The 15,598-nt window shown below is 58.7% G+C and overlaps 1 protein-coding gene and 1 non-coding gene across 3 annotated transcripts in view; one reads left to right on the forward strand and one right to left on the reverse strand.

Moving 5' to 3' along the window:
* The window catches only part of PHF21B (PHD finger protein 21B), an 87,463-nt gene extending 72,066 nt beyond the window's left edge, over positions 1–15,397 (reverse strand). The window contains exons 1-2 of one of the 2 annotated variants that reach the window (XM_042948091.1): positions 15,293–15,397; positions 14,352–14,417 (exon numbers count right to left, since the gene is read on the reverse strand). In XM_042948091.1, the coding sequence (XP_042804025.1) occupies positions 14,352–14,417; positions 15,293–15,346 (120 nt within the window). In that variant the 5' untranslated portion in view covers positions 15,347–15,397. Of the gene's footprint in view, positions 1–14,351; positions 14,418–14,589; positions 14,664–15,292 lie in introns of those variants that run through there. The other variant, XM_042948092.1, reaches the window with a different exon arrangement.
* Positions 7,730–7,814, forward strand: TRNAQ-UUG. Its single transcript has one exon. It is a non-coding gene; the product is annotated as a tRNA-Gln (tRNA).
* Positions 15,398–15,598: the final 201 nt, after the last annotated feature.

Genomic DNA, 15,598 nt, shown 5'->3' on the forward strand with positions numbered 1-15,598 from the left:
TGAAGGGACTCGGCCACCCGGAGCTGGGAGAGGTGGGTGGGACCCTCCTCTGGTGCCTCAGGAGGGACCACCGCCCTGCCCACACCTTGACTTCAGGCTTCCAGCTCTAAACCGTGAGAGGGTAAATTTCTGCTGTCGTAAGCCACCGGTTTGTGGCCCTTTGTGACAACGGCCCCGGGACACTCACGCAGCAAGCAAGAAAGTTAAGCTCAGAGAAGGCAACTTGGCTGAGCACCCTGGGGGCCCCGTGTCCTAGCCCTCTGTCCTTCCCTCCCCCACCACGGCCACCTCATCTAGAACGCTCCCCGGCCCCACTCACAGGCTGCTGATTACCGCGAACCATTTGCAAACGTCCTCACTTCCACCACATCCGAATCGGTGTCATGACAAGAAGTCCAGATAAAAATACCCCAAGTCAGGGAGCGCCCGGGAGCGAATCGGCACCTGGACGGGCGGCACCCGGACTCGGGGGCAGCCCGGCCGCGGGAGGGCCGCCCCCCTCTCGGGCCGGGGCCGGGGTCCCCTCCGTGCCAGCTCGAGCCAGCGGGCAGGGCCCCCGCTCCCAACGCCGCGTGCGCCCTTTCCAACCGCCGGAACAAAGCCGAAGCGATGCAAACAGAGCCCGGGGGAAAGCGGGCCTTGCGTCCTTCCCTCTGTCACCCCTGTCACCAAAGAGAGCCGGGGTGGGGGGCGCCGCCGGGGGAGGGGATAAATTACCGGGCGGTGCGTCCAGCTGCACCAGGATGTAATAAAATGTGTTGCTAAGATACGAGTTCCAAAGAAGTTCATCAAAGGACACTTAGACCGAGCCACCAGACTCTTCTCCCTTCCAAGGCTAGTTATTTGGTTCCGTCCCTCATGTTTATAATTAGCTCGACAACACGAGAGCGGCGGCCCCCACGCGAGCCCACTCAGCAGAACTCGTTAATAAAATAACTTCGACGAGCCGCCGACTTCGGCTGGGGCGTGGGCGGCTGCGGGCCTGTTTATTTACAGAAATGTATTTGAGTCCCACTCGCGCATCTGAGTGAGAGATGAACGTTCTTGAAGAAAACCGCAATAGCCCTCTGGCCCCGCGATCAGCCGTGTTCCCCTAAGTGACAAGGCGGGGGGGCGGGGGGAGTCTCTGGGGCCGCAGAACCGCTGACCCTTCAGGGCTCTGGTTATCAGACACTCGCGCCCTAGCGACCGAAGGTCACAGAACCACCCAAGGGCCCCGGCTCTCACTCCCTCCGCCCGCGGCTCTGTGTTTAGTGCTCTGTGCGTGGACACCACGCGAGACCGTGACTGGGGGACGTGCGGGCGGCAACGACTAGATCGTGACCCCGGAGCGATGGAGCCCTGAAGGGCGCTGGCCCGGAGGAGGGACACCCGGCCCGTCTGCGAGGTCAGGGCGCTGACCACCTCAGCGAGGCCCGGACGCCGCCGAGGAAGGCACCAGGGCACGGGGGAGGGGACTCGGGGCGGTGATCGGAAGAGGCATCTCGGGTCTGGCTGCAGGGGTGCTCCCTCGGGCGGGCGGGCAGCATTTACAAGAGGCCTTATGCACTGCCCACACCTACCCCTCAGGAGGTCCCACACAAGCATGACTTTCCGGCTTCTCTTGAAATATCAAAGGGGCAGGTGCTGGGCCACGCTGCCCTCCCCCTGCAGGGCGCTGCCCTCCCCCTGCAGGGCACGGCCTCAGGACCACTGGCGGCAGGCAGGGTCGAAGTCTGTGGTTCTGCATTAGGCAGAGCATCTCTGCTTCTCATCAGGCAGCTGCAGGATCCTTGACGAGCCTCGGCACTTCTGGGCAGAACCTCGGTGTCGGGAGAAGCGGCCCGGGGTCCCCTCCCGCTGTCACGGGGGCCGCCTCGCCCCGCCTCGGCTGACGAGGTGCTGGTGTGGCGGACAGAGTATTCCCAGCAAAACCACTTCTGCCCCGGGCCAGCTCTGTCAGGGAATTTCTCCAGACCTGGGAGTTAAGGCTGCCCTTCTGAAAACGTCCAGCTTCTACTCAAAATTCTGCCCCAGCCAACGGCTGTTCCTGCTTATTCATTACGGCCGGTGCACAATTTATTTTTTTTATTATTATTGATTTTTTAATATTTTATTTATTTTTGAGAGAGGGCGAGTGGGGGAAGGGCGGGGGGGGAGAGAGAGAGAGAGAGAGAGAGAGAGAGAGAGAAGATCCTAAGCAGGCTCTGAAATATCAGGGTAAGCCCAATGCAGGGCTCAAACTCATAAACCTGACCCTAAGTCAGGGGCTCAACCAACTGAGCCACCCAGGCACCGCCCCCCCCCCCGCCCCCAGCCAGTAGACAAGTTAAAGGCAGAGGGCAGTCACACTGGAGAGGACAGCCCCCCACCCTGCCTCAGCTCCCAGATCTCCCTCGTGCTCACCTGTCACTCTCCCCCTGCCACACTGGCCTCCACTGGAAATGCCAGGCACACCCCACCTCAGGGCCTTTGCACAGGCTTTGCCTCTGCCTGGGACACTCTTCCTGCAGAGAACCACGAGGCCCACCCCCGCAGCTTCTGCAGGCTTTGGCTCCAGGGCTGTCTCCTCAATGAGGGGCTTAAAACACACACACTCTTTCACCCCGCTCCCTTCCAGCCCCCTCCCTACGCTGAACCCCTCGGACCTCCCACATCCCGGCTCCTGGTGTAGACGCAGGGCACGGGTGGCTCCTCGTGACCTCCCTGTGACGTGCCCACTTCCTGGAGCCACGGCTGTAACCAGGTTCAGGACCCCTCTGATCTCTGCCCACGATGATGCCAGCAACTGTCATCACCTCTCCCGTCCAGCCAGGACAAGCCCTTGGAGGGGCCTTCTTGAGGACGTGTCCCCTCGGCAGTGGCAGCTGGGAGCAGGTTAGCGGCGTGGGCCAAGCAAACTCTGCGTTCAGTGGGGCTGTTCTGGCGTTTATCTGTGGTTGCATTTATCACCGCCGAGATGAGACGCGTTAATCACGGAGAAGAGCTGCTAACACTGATTGTCGGAAATGCTGTTTGTCACTTTGCAACCTGTATCTCCCATTAAATTCTGGATCACAGTCTCTAATATGTATATATTTTTAATTGCATTTTCAAGTTCATTTACATGTGCAGATTGGCTTTCCGCCTGAATGACATCAAGGAGAAACCCATCTTCTCTCTCTCTCTCTCTCTCTCCTGCCCCAGCCCTGCCTTCTTCTCTTTCGTGGGGCAGAAAGTCTGTCCCCAAATGGATTACGGTATCGCCCGGGGACAGCCTGCGGGCGCCCCCCGGGGAGGCTCCACAGACCTCTCCCACCTGCTGTTTCAAGTAACTTTTGGGGTTCCGCTCAACAGACGAGACGGCAGACGCGTTTCCCCTGAAGATGGCTGCTCCCCGCAAACTGCAGCCCCCACCGCCTTTTCTGCTCAGGAGGGGGGCTGCCCGCCCAAGGCCATAACCAGTCTCCACCTCGAGGGCAGACTTGAAAGGCAGGAAGCGTCCAGGGGGCTGGGTGACACGCGGCCCCCCCGCAGGGACTCTTTCTGAACCATCCTTTTGGAACCACTGGCACCTACAGGGCTCCAGTCGGTCAGATTCAGCCGGTTGCGTAAAATGGACAGTTCCGGAATGCGCGGTGCTCTACCAAAGCGGCCGCCCCCCCCCCCCCCACCTGGGCCAATCGGGGGTCAACCGCTCTTAAAGTCTAAGACTGAGGTGGTCGGGTGGTCCTGAGGTCACAGGGGACATCTTGTGCGAGACCCCGGCCCGTCACACAGGGGAGAGCCAAGAGGATGCTTCCAAAGGAAAAGTCCAGTGAATGAAGCAGAACTGCCTGAGCAAAGACAACAGACTTCTTGCATGACTGCGGAGTGTGGTCGGGAAGACAGGCGTCCTCCGGGGCTCGTTCTGGTTCCTGGGTGCCACCCCCACCCCCACTCAGGGCCTCGGTTCCCCACGTGTAACGTGGGGGCTGGGCACAGGGGCCCCGCGAAGCCCCCCGTGGCTCCTGCATCTTGTGCCTTAAGCCATCACGCCGAGTCTGGGGGACACGCACCCTCCATTTCCACTGAACCCCAAACTCACGACCCAACCCAGCTGCGGACATGCCAGTCCGCGGAGACCAAGGCAAGCCAGAGGCTCCCGCCCTGACAAAAAGCCCCAGTTGCCGGTCTACTTCCCCATGGCAGTGAGGTCTCTGGGGTGTGGCCAGCTCTCCACGTCTCACACCCTGGGTGACGGAGGGATACTGCTCACCACGCTCCCTCGGACTCCGCTGCCCTGCAGCATGCTGGGAATCACACCTGGCACCTCACACTTGCCTGGGAAGCAGCATTTTCCCCTTTGAGATACTCTGACATCAGGACGCAGCCATCTGCCCCCTCCTCTTGTAACTACCTGGAGGCTGACGAACCCCTCGGCCTTAGACAAAAAAAAGAAAAAGAGGAAGGCAAAGAAAATGCCCCAAGAAAGCCCTTCTTTCTGCTGTGTTTTAACAAGACCGACACAGAAGAAGGTGCCAAGCAGAAGCAGGAACAGAAAACAGCAGGGCCCATGTGAGACCGCACGGGACGCCCGCTGCTGGCAGGCAGAGGCTGTAACCAGAATGGATCTGTAGCAGCAATTTCTCACCACACTCTGGGAACTGCTGCTACCCCACAAGAAGCAACCGCCGATAATAACAAAAAAAAAAAAGCTTGAGAAAGCAGATCTTTTCCTTTCGAAAACAGAGGCCGTTTCAAAACGAGGCAACGCCTCGACGTTCAAGTGTGAAATGACACTGGAAGTAAGAAGAACCGTTAAGTGACCAAGCCACGGGGGCCAAGGTGGGGCTCACAGAGTGGGGGGTGGAGGGGGGGGGAGCGCCCACGGGCTCCTCACCGAGGGCGGGGTCAGCACGAACCCCGGCTTCCACACCGCGGAGCCCCCCACCCCCTGCACCCAGCCCGCTGCCCACTCCCCACCCTGGTGCCGCGTGCAGACACCAGATGCAGGCCCAGGCCCCTCCCAAAGTTCTAGAACCTTCCACCTCAGAGTGAAACTCCCGCTCCTCATTGCGGAACGGCTGCTTCTGGTTCACCCGCGCTCGTCTCTGAGGCCCGAACGCCACTTACTTGCGTCCGAACGCACGCCCTGGCCGCTTTTCTAACTCGTGGCCCAACGTGTGTCCTCTCCGCCCCCCACGCTCTTCCTCCGACGCGGCGAGGACCACAAGGCCCGGAACCGGACTGCAGCCCCTCCGCTCGTCGCCTGACATGCGTCACGTCAACAAGCCGGTCAACCTCTCTGGGCTTCAGCCGGTCCTGAGCACGATGGAATCCAGAGCAGGCCTTCCCCAAGGGCTCTGTGAACGGTGGACGGGTCCAAGGAACCCTCGGAGGGGCGTGGCTCCAGTTAGCATCAGACAGGGAGGCAGGGACTCAGCACCGAATCGGACGACCTCCAGGTCCGACCTGCTGAGGACCCTGCGGCGGGGGGGGGGGGGGGGGTGGCTTACCGGGCTTACCATTTTGTCTTGGCTGAACCCTCCAAGCGCCTCTCGGGTCATTTCCTTAGCTCTTACCGCGTGCCAGCCCTCTGCCACCTGGTTCGCAATGCACTGTCCTACCCGTTGTACGGCCACTGAGTGTGGAACAGCCACAGAAGGGTGGCGTTGGGTCCATAACCCCCGTCTGTCCCGCTCTAAAGCCTGTGCTTTAAGCTCTTCGTTACGTGCCTCTCAGAGACAAAAGTTAAAAGCCTTCTCGGCAGCCCTCTTCTGGAAGGGAAACCAAATCCAGGGTCCCAGCTCCTTAAACAGCGCGCTTTGCACACAGCGTAGCCATACTGACTGCAGACACCCTCCTCTTCCCCCGAAGCCACCCCGTGTCTGGGGTGAGGGCCCCGGAGGCCGAGCCAACAGATACCCCCAAAGGGCCCTCCTCGAGTCCCCCGTGTGTCACCAAAGCGTGCCAAGACCCTGCTCTGCTGGAGAAGGCAGGCGCGTCCTCAGACCCAGCGGCGAGCTCCGGCGGGCGGACCAGGCAGCGGCACGCTCAGCTTTGGCTCGTACGAGGGACACGAACAGAGCAGCGAGCCGGTCGCTCGGCTCCTGGACAGACAAAGGTATTGGAGGAAAGACTTGCGAAATCACGGGGCTAATCGTCATAGCCAGCGGCTCTAATGAGGCATCGTGGGATTACCAAAGTTATCAGAGTCGTCTCGCCGAAAAAATTCAAAGCTAATGGAAATCAATTGTGCAGTTCCGTCGGCAGGTGTTGTAAGAGGCTAAGTACCAAAGCGAACCTTGCACCGGCTGGAGAAGACAGCACAGCCAACGTCAAGCTCACCCGGGGCCACCGAGCAACGGGACACCCACACTTGGAAAAAGGAAATGCCCCCAACCGCGAGCAGGGGGCAACTGGACATGCAAAGGTGGCAGGTTCCACAGGTGCAGGACAGGGATCGGCAGGTGTCTTCTGTGGCCACGGGGACAGCGACCACAATTCGCTCCAATCAACCCCTTCGCTTCCCGGCTGACGCAAACTTTTACATCCCTTATCTGACTTCATCTCAACGACCTGGTGAGATAAGTCTCACTGCTACGCCCACCTTGCGGACGGGGAAACAGAGCCCAAGGAAGCAACACGACTCGTCGAAGGCTACTCAGCCAGATGCGGGGAGCTGGGACATGAACCCCATTTGCCCGAGCTTGCCCAGCCTGATGCGGAAAGCTGGGACATGAACGCTGGCGTGTGACTTTAGGGCCTCTGCTCTTCTGGCTGCATCATGCTATGCTCTGCAATGCAGGGGGCCAGCTGGGGACGAGGCAGTGGCCGAAACAGAGGGCACCCTCTCAGTGGTCCCAAGCCGGGTGACCTTGGGAAGCTGCCCTTCTCTGACCTGTCTGGCAGGAAGCGTGTACCTGCCCGGCCCAAGTCATGGGATCATCCCGACAATCAAATAAAAAGACGGCACGAAAGAGGGGACAGAGCTGATCGCTGCTGCTGACGGCCAAGGGATCGTGTGAGCAATCTGTCTCTACGCTTCTCTACAGGTGGACACGTCACCCCCTCGGCGTGGTCCCCAAGCACCCCATCAGAGCACACCATCCCGTCTGCTGCCCGAGTGAGCCTGGTGGTTAAACATCTCACGCAGACACCTCACCGGGCTCCACGGGAGAGGGAGCTGTGGATGCACCTGTCTCCCCAACTGTGTGTGAAAATGTGTGCAACCAAAGACGGGTGACAGCATTTTGTCAGCATAAAGCCTTACAAAATGAGACGCCCCCGTTGCTCACGGCACACTACCCACCATCACCTCCATATCCCCGGTACTTGGTGGATGCTCGTTAAGTGTTTATGGAATAATTAAACTGAGTTATTCCCAAGAGAGAGGGCTGCACTACAAGGTCAAGCATAAAAAGCAAGTTTAGGCAAGGTATGTGCCCAGCCCGTGCACTAAGCGTGTTTATCTGTGTTGTATACATTTGTGTGTGCACAGAACGTGCCCTACACACACAGCCCTGCTCTCATCCCCAAGCAAGGATGGGGGTGGGGTGGAAGGAAGGAGACTCGTGTTTTAGGACTCAGATCGGTACTGCAAACCTTCCTCCTCACAAGCACATGCTGCTTTTACAGTAAAAACTTTTTTACAAGCAGAATTCTTCTTTATCTCCTCAATGTTACAGAAATAACAAAAAAAAACACCGATCAGCACCTTTCTCGGTTAAGATTTTACTTCAGGAGAATGATAATTATTTTCTTACTTCCAAAACAAATCCTTAGGAGCGCCTGGGTGGCTCAGTCGGTTGAGCGTCTGACTTTGGCTCAGGTCACGATCTCGCGGTTCGTGGGTTCGAGCCCCGCGTCGGGCTCTGTGCTGACAGCTCGGAGCCCGGAGCCTGCTTCGGATTCTGTGTCTCCCTCTCTCTCTGCCCCTCTCCCACTCACTCTCTGTCTCTGTCTCTTAATAATAAACAAACATTAAAAAAACAAACAAAAAACAAATCCTCTCATTTTCATTAGGAAATCCTGGAAAGTTAGTAACTGATTTTTATACACATATTACATAGTCTTTGCATATATTTATTGGTACATGGTGACACGCTTATTACTTACTTTACTTGTTACGTTGTCAAAATAAAATCACTAATACAGGTGTACCTGACAGAGGAGTGTATACATATACATATATACACGTACAGTTTTTTAATTTTTTTTTTTTTTTTTTAAGACAGAGAAAGAGAGCACGAGCAGGAGAGAAGAGAGGGAGACCCAGAATCCAAAGCAGGCTCCAGGCTCTGAGCTGTCAGCACAGAGCCTGAGGTGGGGCTTGAACTCACAAACCGTGAGATCGTGACCCCAGCTGAAGTCAGACGCTTAACTGACTGAGCCACCCGGGCGCCCCTACATACACTTTTTCTTAAACCAACTGAACAGAACTGCTAACCGAGACACCTTCTAGAAGTTTCCAGAAGCACTCCCCTTCCCCCATTAATTTCTCAGTTCAAAGAAGCTCTGGGGAAGGCAGGAGGGAGAGGATCACCAAGCGGCCTCCTGCCCCCACAGCCTGTTAGGTGCCGGTCATCAAGTCTACGTGGCCAACGGCCTCCCAGCCTCCTGTCCCATGTCGTACACGGGACCCAGCGCCCATGCAAGGGCCTCCCCATGGAGGTGACAAACATTTGAAGAACTCACATGGCCCGGCCCAGCCAAGCAACGCGGGAGTTGAGGCGTCCTTCTCTCTCCTCCCTTCCCACCTGCCCTTAGCACCATTCCTGCACCTTCCTGACCTATGCACTAACAGCCCTTGGCTATTTCCAAGCCTAAGGTGTAAAATCCAGGCCCTTCCTCCAAGCAAGTGATGCCTTCCTTGCTCTGGCCCCAGCTCACCTTCTCTGATGTCTCTGTCTAGCTCAAGGCTTTACTGCCAGAAGGGTCACAGCACCTGCAGGTTTCTTTAGGCCATTATCCCTTAGCGGGCTCGCACCAGCATCTCCTGTCCACGACCCTAGGCGTCCTCGAGGACCTACCTACCTGTCCCCCAACCTCCTCTCCAGGAAGCTGTCCTCCATCTCCAGGCCAGACAGCATGACTTTCCCAGAATTTTGCTGGGATCTTCTCGAAACGTGGTTATCCACGCCTTACTCTTTTGTGAGGTTTCCAAGGGCAGGGAGCCGCGGGTCTTAATCAGTGCCGAGTCCACTCACTTCAGACACAGGATAACCTACCATTTGCTGCACGCCTATGACAGGCTAGGGACTCCCCACTAGGGGACTCCACTAATCCTCATGCCTGTCCTGTTACAACGTCATCCACTCACTCAACTGAGCGCGTTCAGTCCCTACAAGGCACAGGGGAAGAGGGAGAGCAGGCCGCGCCACCCCCCTGCACGGAGCTTACAGTCCAGCACAGAAGCAGACGTGAAAAGATCGAGACAGACGCCGGCCAACACCGTGTAAAGGCAGGAAACTGCTCGACGTGCCAGAGAAGCCGCCGGAAAGCAACCACGGAGACCGCACCGCCACGTGCAAGAGTGAGATGGAGACCGCCCTGAGCAGAGCCCGGCAGAACATACCAGAGGGGGCAAGAGGAGACGCGATACGTTATTCATGTGGCCAAGAGAAGGACACAACCCAAACGTCCGTCAACCCGTGAGCGGACGGGCAAAATATGGTCTATCTATACAACAGAGTATCGTTCAGACGCACAAAGGAACGAAGCACCAACATCTCCCACGACTCGGATGAGCCTTGAAACGTTATGTCCAGTGAAAGAAGCCGGTCGTATGATTCCACTCACAGGGAAGCAAAACAGGCAACCCCAGAGAGACAGAAGGTAGATCAGCGGTTGCCTAGGGCTGGGTGGGGGTGGGGAGCGAGAGCCCAAGGGTTTCTTTCTGAGATGAAGATGTTCTAAAGTTGATGGTGGGGACAGTCGCACATCTCTGTGAATACACAAAAAACCATTTAATTGTGCATTTTAAGTGGGTGAATTGCATGACATGTGACATGTACCTCACTAAAGCCGCTTTGGGGGTTTTTGGTTTTCACAGGAGATGCGGTGAGGTGGCAGCTTCAATCCTCAAGTGGCAGATGATGGTGGGAGTCGGGGGAGGGGAAGAGGGGACTCAGGGAGCAGGGCTCAGGTGAGGGGGTGGGGGGCGCGGGTAGGTTCGGGATGCTGCGGGATAAGAAGCTTGGTAGCGGGCGAAACCAGGGCTGGGTCCTGCCATCCGAGGCCACGTTCTTCCCCGCGGGGGAGAGAGTGTGGAGCTCCGCGAGACTTCTCTCTTTAGAAAGTAATGATCCTATTGGAAGCATGACACTTTCGACTCTAAGTCAGGAAGATGGAAATTGACCCCCCTGGAGAGGGGCAGACTGGAAGGAAAGCTTGGAAAACGGAACAACGCCCTTTTACCAAAGGACTGTAACCAGCCTGCAGTTTTGTTCAGCGGACACTTTCAAGGCAGAATTCCTCTGCTGTCCAACGCGGCTAGTGAATCACGGTGAAGACGTGATTCAGCGCCCGGGTGCACGCCACATACATAATACCTTTCAAGAAGACATATTTTTATTGCTGCACTTAAGGACAGCCCCTCGGAATCCAGAGTCCATCAAATCGATGGATCGAGCAGCAGGAAAGGCCCCAAGTTCACCTCCGGGGTCTCTCTCGCGAAGCCACACCGGCGTGGACTACAGTCAACCCAGGAGGCTCTTCTTGCTCCGTGGTGAAGCTGAACTTCATGAAGTTCAGGTCTAGAGATGCCCGTGATACGTGGCATCTAAACGTGCTGAGAACTTCAAAGAGGGAAGGGGGAAGAAAAAAGAAAGAAAGAAAGAAAAGACACCCAGCATTTATGACGGGTCTGTTATTTACACGGAAGTGCTTGTTGCTTGACAATTTAGATACAAATGTTACTGCCTCTCTGCGTGTGCTGCAGATTCACGGCGTAAAACCATCAGAGCAACTAATGGAGTCTTCAAACGTCCTATCTCGTTAAAGACGAGGGGTCCCTCCTCCACTGAACTCAAAAAACCCGGCTGGCAGGCGCGGCCACACCTGGGAATGCGGCCTGGCCCAAAACTCCGCTCTGACCAACTCCCACACCTCCTTTTTTTTTTTTTTTTTTAAGAAAAAACTATGAATTCCGTTTTCACACAGACACTGGTTTCCTGTTTATCCCCTGGTCCATCAACGGTGGGAGACGCACTGAACAGTTATACGGGACTCGTATCTCTACTTCTGACCAACAACTAGCCTATTTACTTCTAGGAGTCCTCCATAAACATCTTTAGACACTTGTCTGTGTTTCTAGACGTAACTGAAAACATTCCAGTGTCAAGGGCATGAATGGGAAATTGATGGCAGGGCACCAAAAGATGTTACTCAGCTGCTATTGTATTTCTAACAGATGTGGATCATGGGGTCATCCGTTCGCTTTACTATCCAGTTCATCATCCAAGTACCCACTTTTAATTGAAACTTAACCTTTATATCCCACATTCCAAGAGGGAGCGGCTCGAAAACACAGCTCCGGAGGTGGAAACGGTGAGTTTCTTCCCCAGCAAATCTATAAATGAGCCCTACCCTTTAGTTTCATGTTGAGTTAAAAACAAACTCTGAAAATACTGGCTTTTTCATACCTGCTCCCACATTTCAGCCACTCCCAGGCAGAGCCCCGCTGCCCCTCTTTAAGACCCTGGGTGCAGCCCGGAATCACCTCCCAGAGCTTGTTCCTGGACCTTCCCCCCACCCCCCACCAAGCCGCCAATCACCACCAAACTCTCCCAAGGAGAGAGGGACAAGTAAATGTTAAGTCTACCCAACTCATTTCATAGGTGACTTCTGAAAGATTTCACCTCGGAGCCTGGGAGAGACCAGGCAGCTTTATTAGCATGCTGCACCACGGCCTCGGCCCCCTCCCCTCCCTCTTTTATGAGCCCTTGTTATATAAAATGCCACAAAGGGAAAAGGAAAAACAACAGACAGTTCCAAACACAAGTTCCGATGGCCAGGCCCAACGCTGGCTGCTTACCAGATGTTATATTTAGTCATTTAAAAGAGAAACATTTTTAAAAGGCCAGAGAACAAAAGTTTTCCTTGTTTTCTTTCTTTTTGGACACACACTCACAGACACAAAAAAGATGGAGGTACATTCCATTCGCAAGCATCTTTCCTTCCCGGAGTTCAAATTTAAAGGCAAAGGCAGCCGGGAGTAGGACAGTTCCTTCCCCTGAGATGCATGGAGCCTCCAAACAGAATTTTCGAATGTTTCTCTCAGCCTCATCTAAATTCTGGCATGACGGATAATAAATAGCTACTCATTTACTATCAACATAAAATTTTAAACAGCCCTGGCATAGTTGCTACAATACAGAAGAAACGATCAGACCCAAGCTCTGAAAAGCCACTCCAAATAGTAAAACTATTGCCATGTAGAAGCACACATAAAGACATTGTTGCGATAAAGCCGCTGGATTCCTGGATTCTCCCTCCCTCCCTCTCGCTCTCTCTTAAATCGTTCGCTCAGAGCGTAAGAGTCAACAACTTGCCGTTTTACCCACTGAAAACAGGGCTTAGGAACCCTCAGCTATCACACGGCACCCGATTTGGTGGCGGATTTAAAACAATAAAATACAAATAAAGTATCTGATTTGATTCTACACAGTGATTAAACATCTTTGTGCTCAGCGAAGGGTCTTCCAACCCCTCCCCCTCCAAAAATGGCATCAAAGCAATCAAAATGGTAATGCCGGGGCCCGGGGCCCCTCCCCCCGCGAACTCCCCGACTTCGCCGGGGCCGCGCGCCGGACCCCCCTCCGGCGGGAATGGAAGCTTCCACGCCTGGACGGGGGCGCGGGCCGGGCCGGCGGGCGCGCGCGCTCGGGCGCGCGGCCAGGCAGGGCGGGGGGGGGGGGGGGGGTAAGGTTGGAAGGGGGGTGCCGCGGCAGCGTCAGAAAGGGGTTAATGCATTCGTCCCAACCCGCCTGTCCAGCCGGGCGCCCCCGACCGGGCGCGGACCCGCGGGCACAGCCATCTTTCTTTGCGCGACCTCCGGCCCCCTCCTCTTCAGCACGCCCCCTCCCACCACTTTTCAACTTTAAAGACTCGAAATTTGCACCCGGCCTCCGAGTTCTCCCGCTCCGCGGTCGCCGCCACCCCCGCCGATCTCGTCCACGTCTCTCCCTCCACCGAGAATCCCTCCGGGGAGGGGGCATCCGACCCGCGGCCCCGAGCCGGGGGAGGCCGGAGGGGGCCGCACCGGCCGCGGGGGCGGGGGCGGGGGCGGGGGCGGCGCTGTCCAAGTTTGGTGCTGACGGCGGCGGCCGGCATTCCGAAGGAAGCGCGATCGATGGCCAGGGGGCGCGGCGGGGCGGGGGCGGGCCCGCGGAGGGGAGGGGCCGCGGGGAGGGGCGCCGGCGCCCCCGCCCCCCGCCAGCCTCGGAGCCCCGGGAGCGCCATTGGCTGCGCGGCTCAAAGTTCTCGGCTCCGGGCGGCGCGGGGGAAGGGGCGGGAGCGCGAGTGCGGAGAGCGGAGCGCGCAGGGGGAGGGGCGGAGGGGGAGGGGCGCGGGCGGCGGGGAGGGAGGGAGGGAGGGAGGGGAGGGAGGGGGCGGGGGCGCGCGGCCGGCCGCGCTCTGGCGGCGGCATCTGTTCGTGGTGCTGAAACCCCGAGCGCTGAGCTCAGCGCAACTAAGTCACAATGGACAACTTTTCCTCCCCGGAGGGGCCGGGAGGGGGGTCGGCGGCCGTGCCAGCCCCTCCCCCCGGCGCGAGGCGGCTGTCGGGAGTCCCAATCTACACCTGAAGCCCCGAGACCAAAGTTGGGGCAGAACTGGGGGGTCCTGGGGGCGCCTTTCTTTTGTTCCCCGGGAGCTGGCGTCAGGTTCCAAGAATAAAAAGTGATGCTGGAGAAGTGGCGAGGAAGGGGGGGGGGGGGGGGGGGGGAGCCCGGAGAAAGGTTCTTTAAATAAGGTTCGCAATGGAATCCAGAAGCTGCTTCCAAGTAGTTTGGCGTCCGGGTCCCAAATACGGCCCCCCGCCACCCCTACCCTCACACCGGCGTGGGGTGGGGGACACCGAGCCGGGAGAAACTGCCACATTCCAAAAACATGTCCACCAACTCAAAATGGACGCCGGGCTGCTCGCCGCCTTTTGAGTGCAGCTCGTCTCTTTCGGCCACTGCCGGAGCCCGGCTGGCTCGCCCCTCTCGGCCTCCAGGAACCCGGCTCTTTCTTTCCAGAAAAGGGGGGGGGGGGCGGGTAACTTTGAGGGCTGCAGACAGACTCCTCTGGGAGTCTGAGCGTGCGGCGCCGAGGCCGGCACTTTTTTAGGGGGCTGCCAAAGTGCCGGGCGACCCCTCCTCCCCACCTCGGGCGGAGTTGGGGGGCGCAGCCTCCAGCTCGCTTACTTGTTTGTCGCTGAGCGCGGCGATCCGCGGCTGCCTTTCGTGGAGCTGCTTCTTGAGGTCGCCGTTCTGCGGAAACACGGAGGAGCGGGCTCAGGCCGGGCGCCCCGGGGGGGCCGAGTGCGCCCCGGGGCCCCGCGGGCCGCAACCCCCGCCCGGCCGTGCAAAGCGCGCCCCAAGTTCCCCGGGCCGCGCGTCCCGCACGCGCGGCGGCCGGGCAGTGCCGCGCGGGGCCGCTTACCTGTGGCTGCCGCCTCATCGGGGCAGCTCGCGGGGCGGGGCGGGGGCCGCGGCCACCCGGCGGCGCGCCCCGAGCCGTGCAAGTTTGCAGGCAGGGGTGCGTGTGCGAGTGAGTGTGAGTGTGTGCCGGGGGAGGGGGGAGGAACAAAGAGCCAAGTAAACACGGCGAGTCCGTGTCGAGCAAAGCTCATAAATATTCAAGTCGCGTCCTAATCTCCCCAACACACACACGCGCACGCCGCAATACCGCTCGGGCTCCGGCCGCCACGCCGCCGCCAGCCCGAGCAACAATCGCCAAAACTACTTTTGCAAACTGCGCGGGGTTGCACGCGAGTGGGGGTCGGGCGGGGGCCGGCCCGCACTCTCACACAAACAGCCCGGGGCAGGCTCACGAAGGGGCCCCCTCCTGGCCCCCTCCGTCCTGCGGTCCCCGCGCGGAGGAAGAGAAGACGCGGGGGCTCAGGTCCCACGGGCTCCAGCCCCCCCCCCCCCAAAGTGTGCAAGACAGCAAGAGACGAAGGGAGGAGGAGGAGCCCGGGGGTCGGCGGGGGCCGTGCAGGTACCAAGTCCCCCACCCGGGAGCAGGCTTGAGGAGGAGCCCTTTCCGCGTACCTCCGGCCGCACAGACCCTGCGACGCGGGAGAAGACGCCGGGCTCGGGTCCCTGAAGCCCCGCACTCCCGGCCCGGGGCCCCGGCCGCCTACCTGGTGGCGCGCGAGTTCCACGGCGAGCGCCTCGGGCCGGCTCTGCAGCTCCATCCCGGCAAGTTGGGCAGCACTTTGCGCTCACTTTGGCCCCGGCTCCCGGGAAGTTGCGCGACTCCGCGGGGGCGGGAGCGGGCGGGGGCGGACCGGGCCTCCGGGGACCGGGTGGGGAGGGGGGGGGGGACACGAGCCCCCTCCCCCAAGGCCGAACGGGAGGGAGGGGGGGGGTCTGGCGAGGGGGGAAGAAAGGCGGCCGGGCGCCGCGGCGCCGAGCCCGCGGCCGCTCCAACTCCTCAGGCTGCCCGG

This window comes from Panthera leo, chromosome B4 (genome assembly GCF_018350215.1).
Source record: "Panthera leo isolate Ple1 chromosome B4, P.leo_Ple1_pat1.1, whole genome shotgun sequence".
Classification (NCBI taxonomy): domain Eukaryota; kingdom Metazoa; phylum Chordata; class Mammalia; order Carnivora; family Felidae; genus Panthera; species Panthera leo.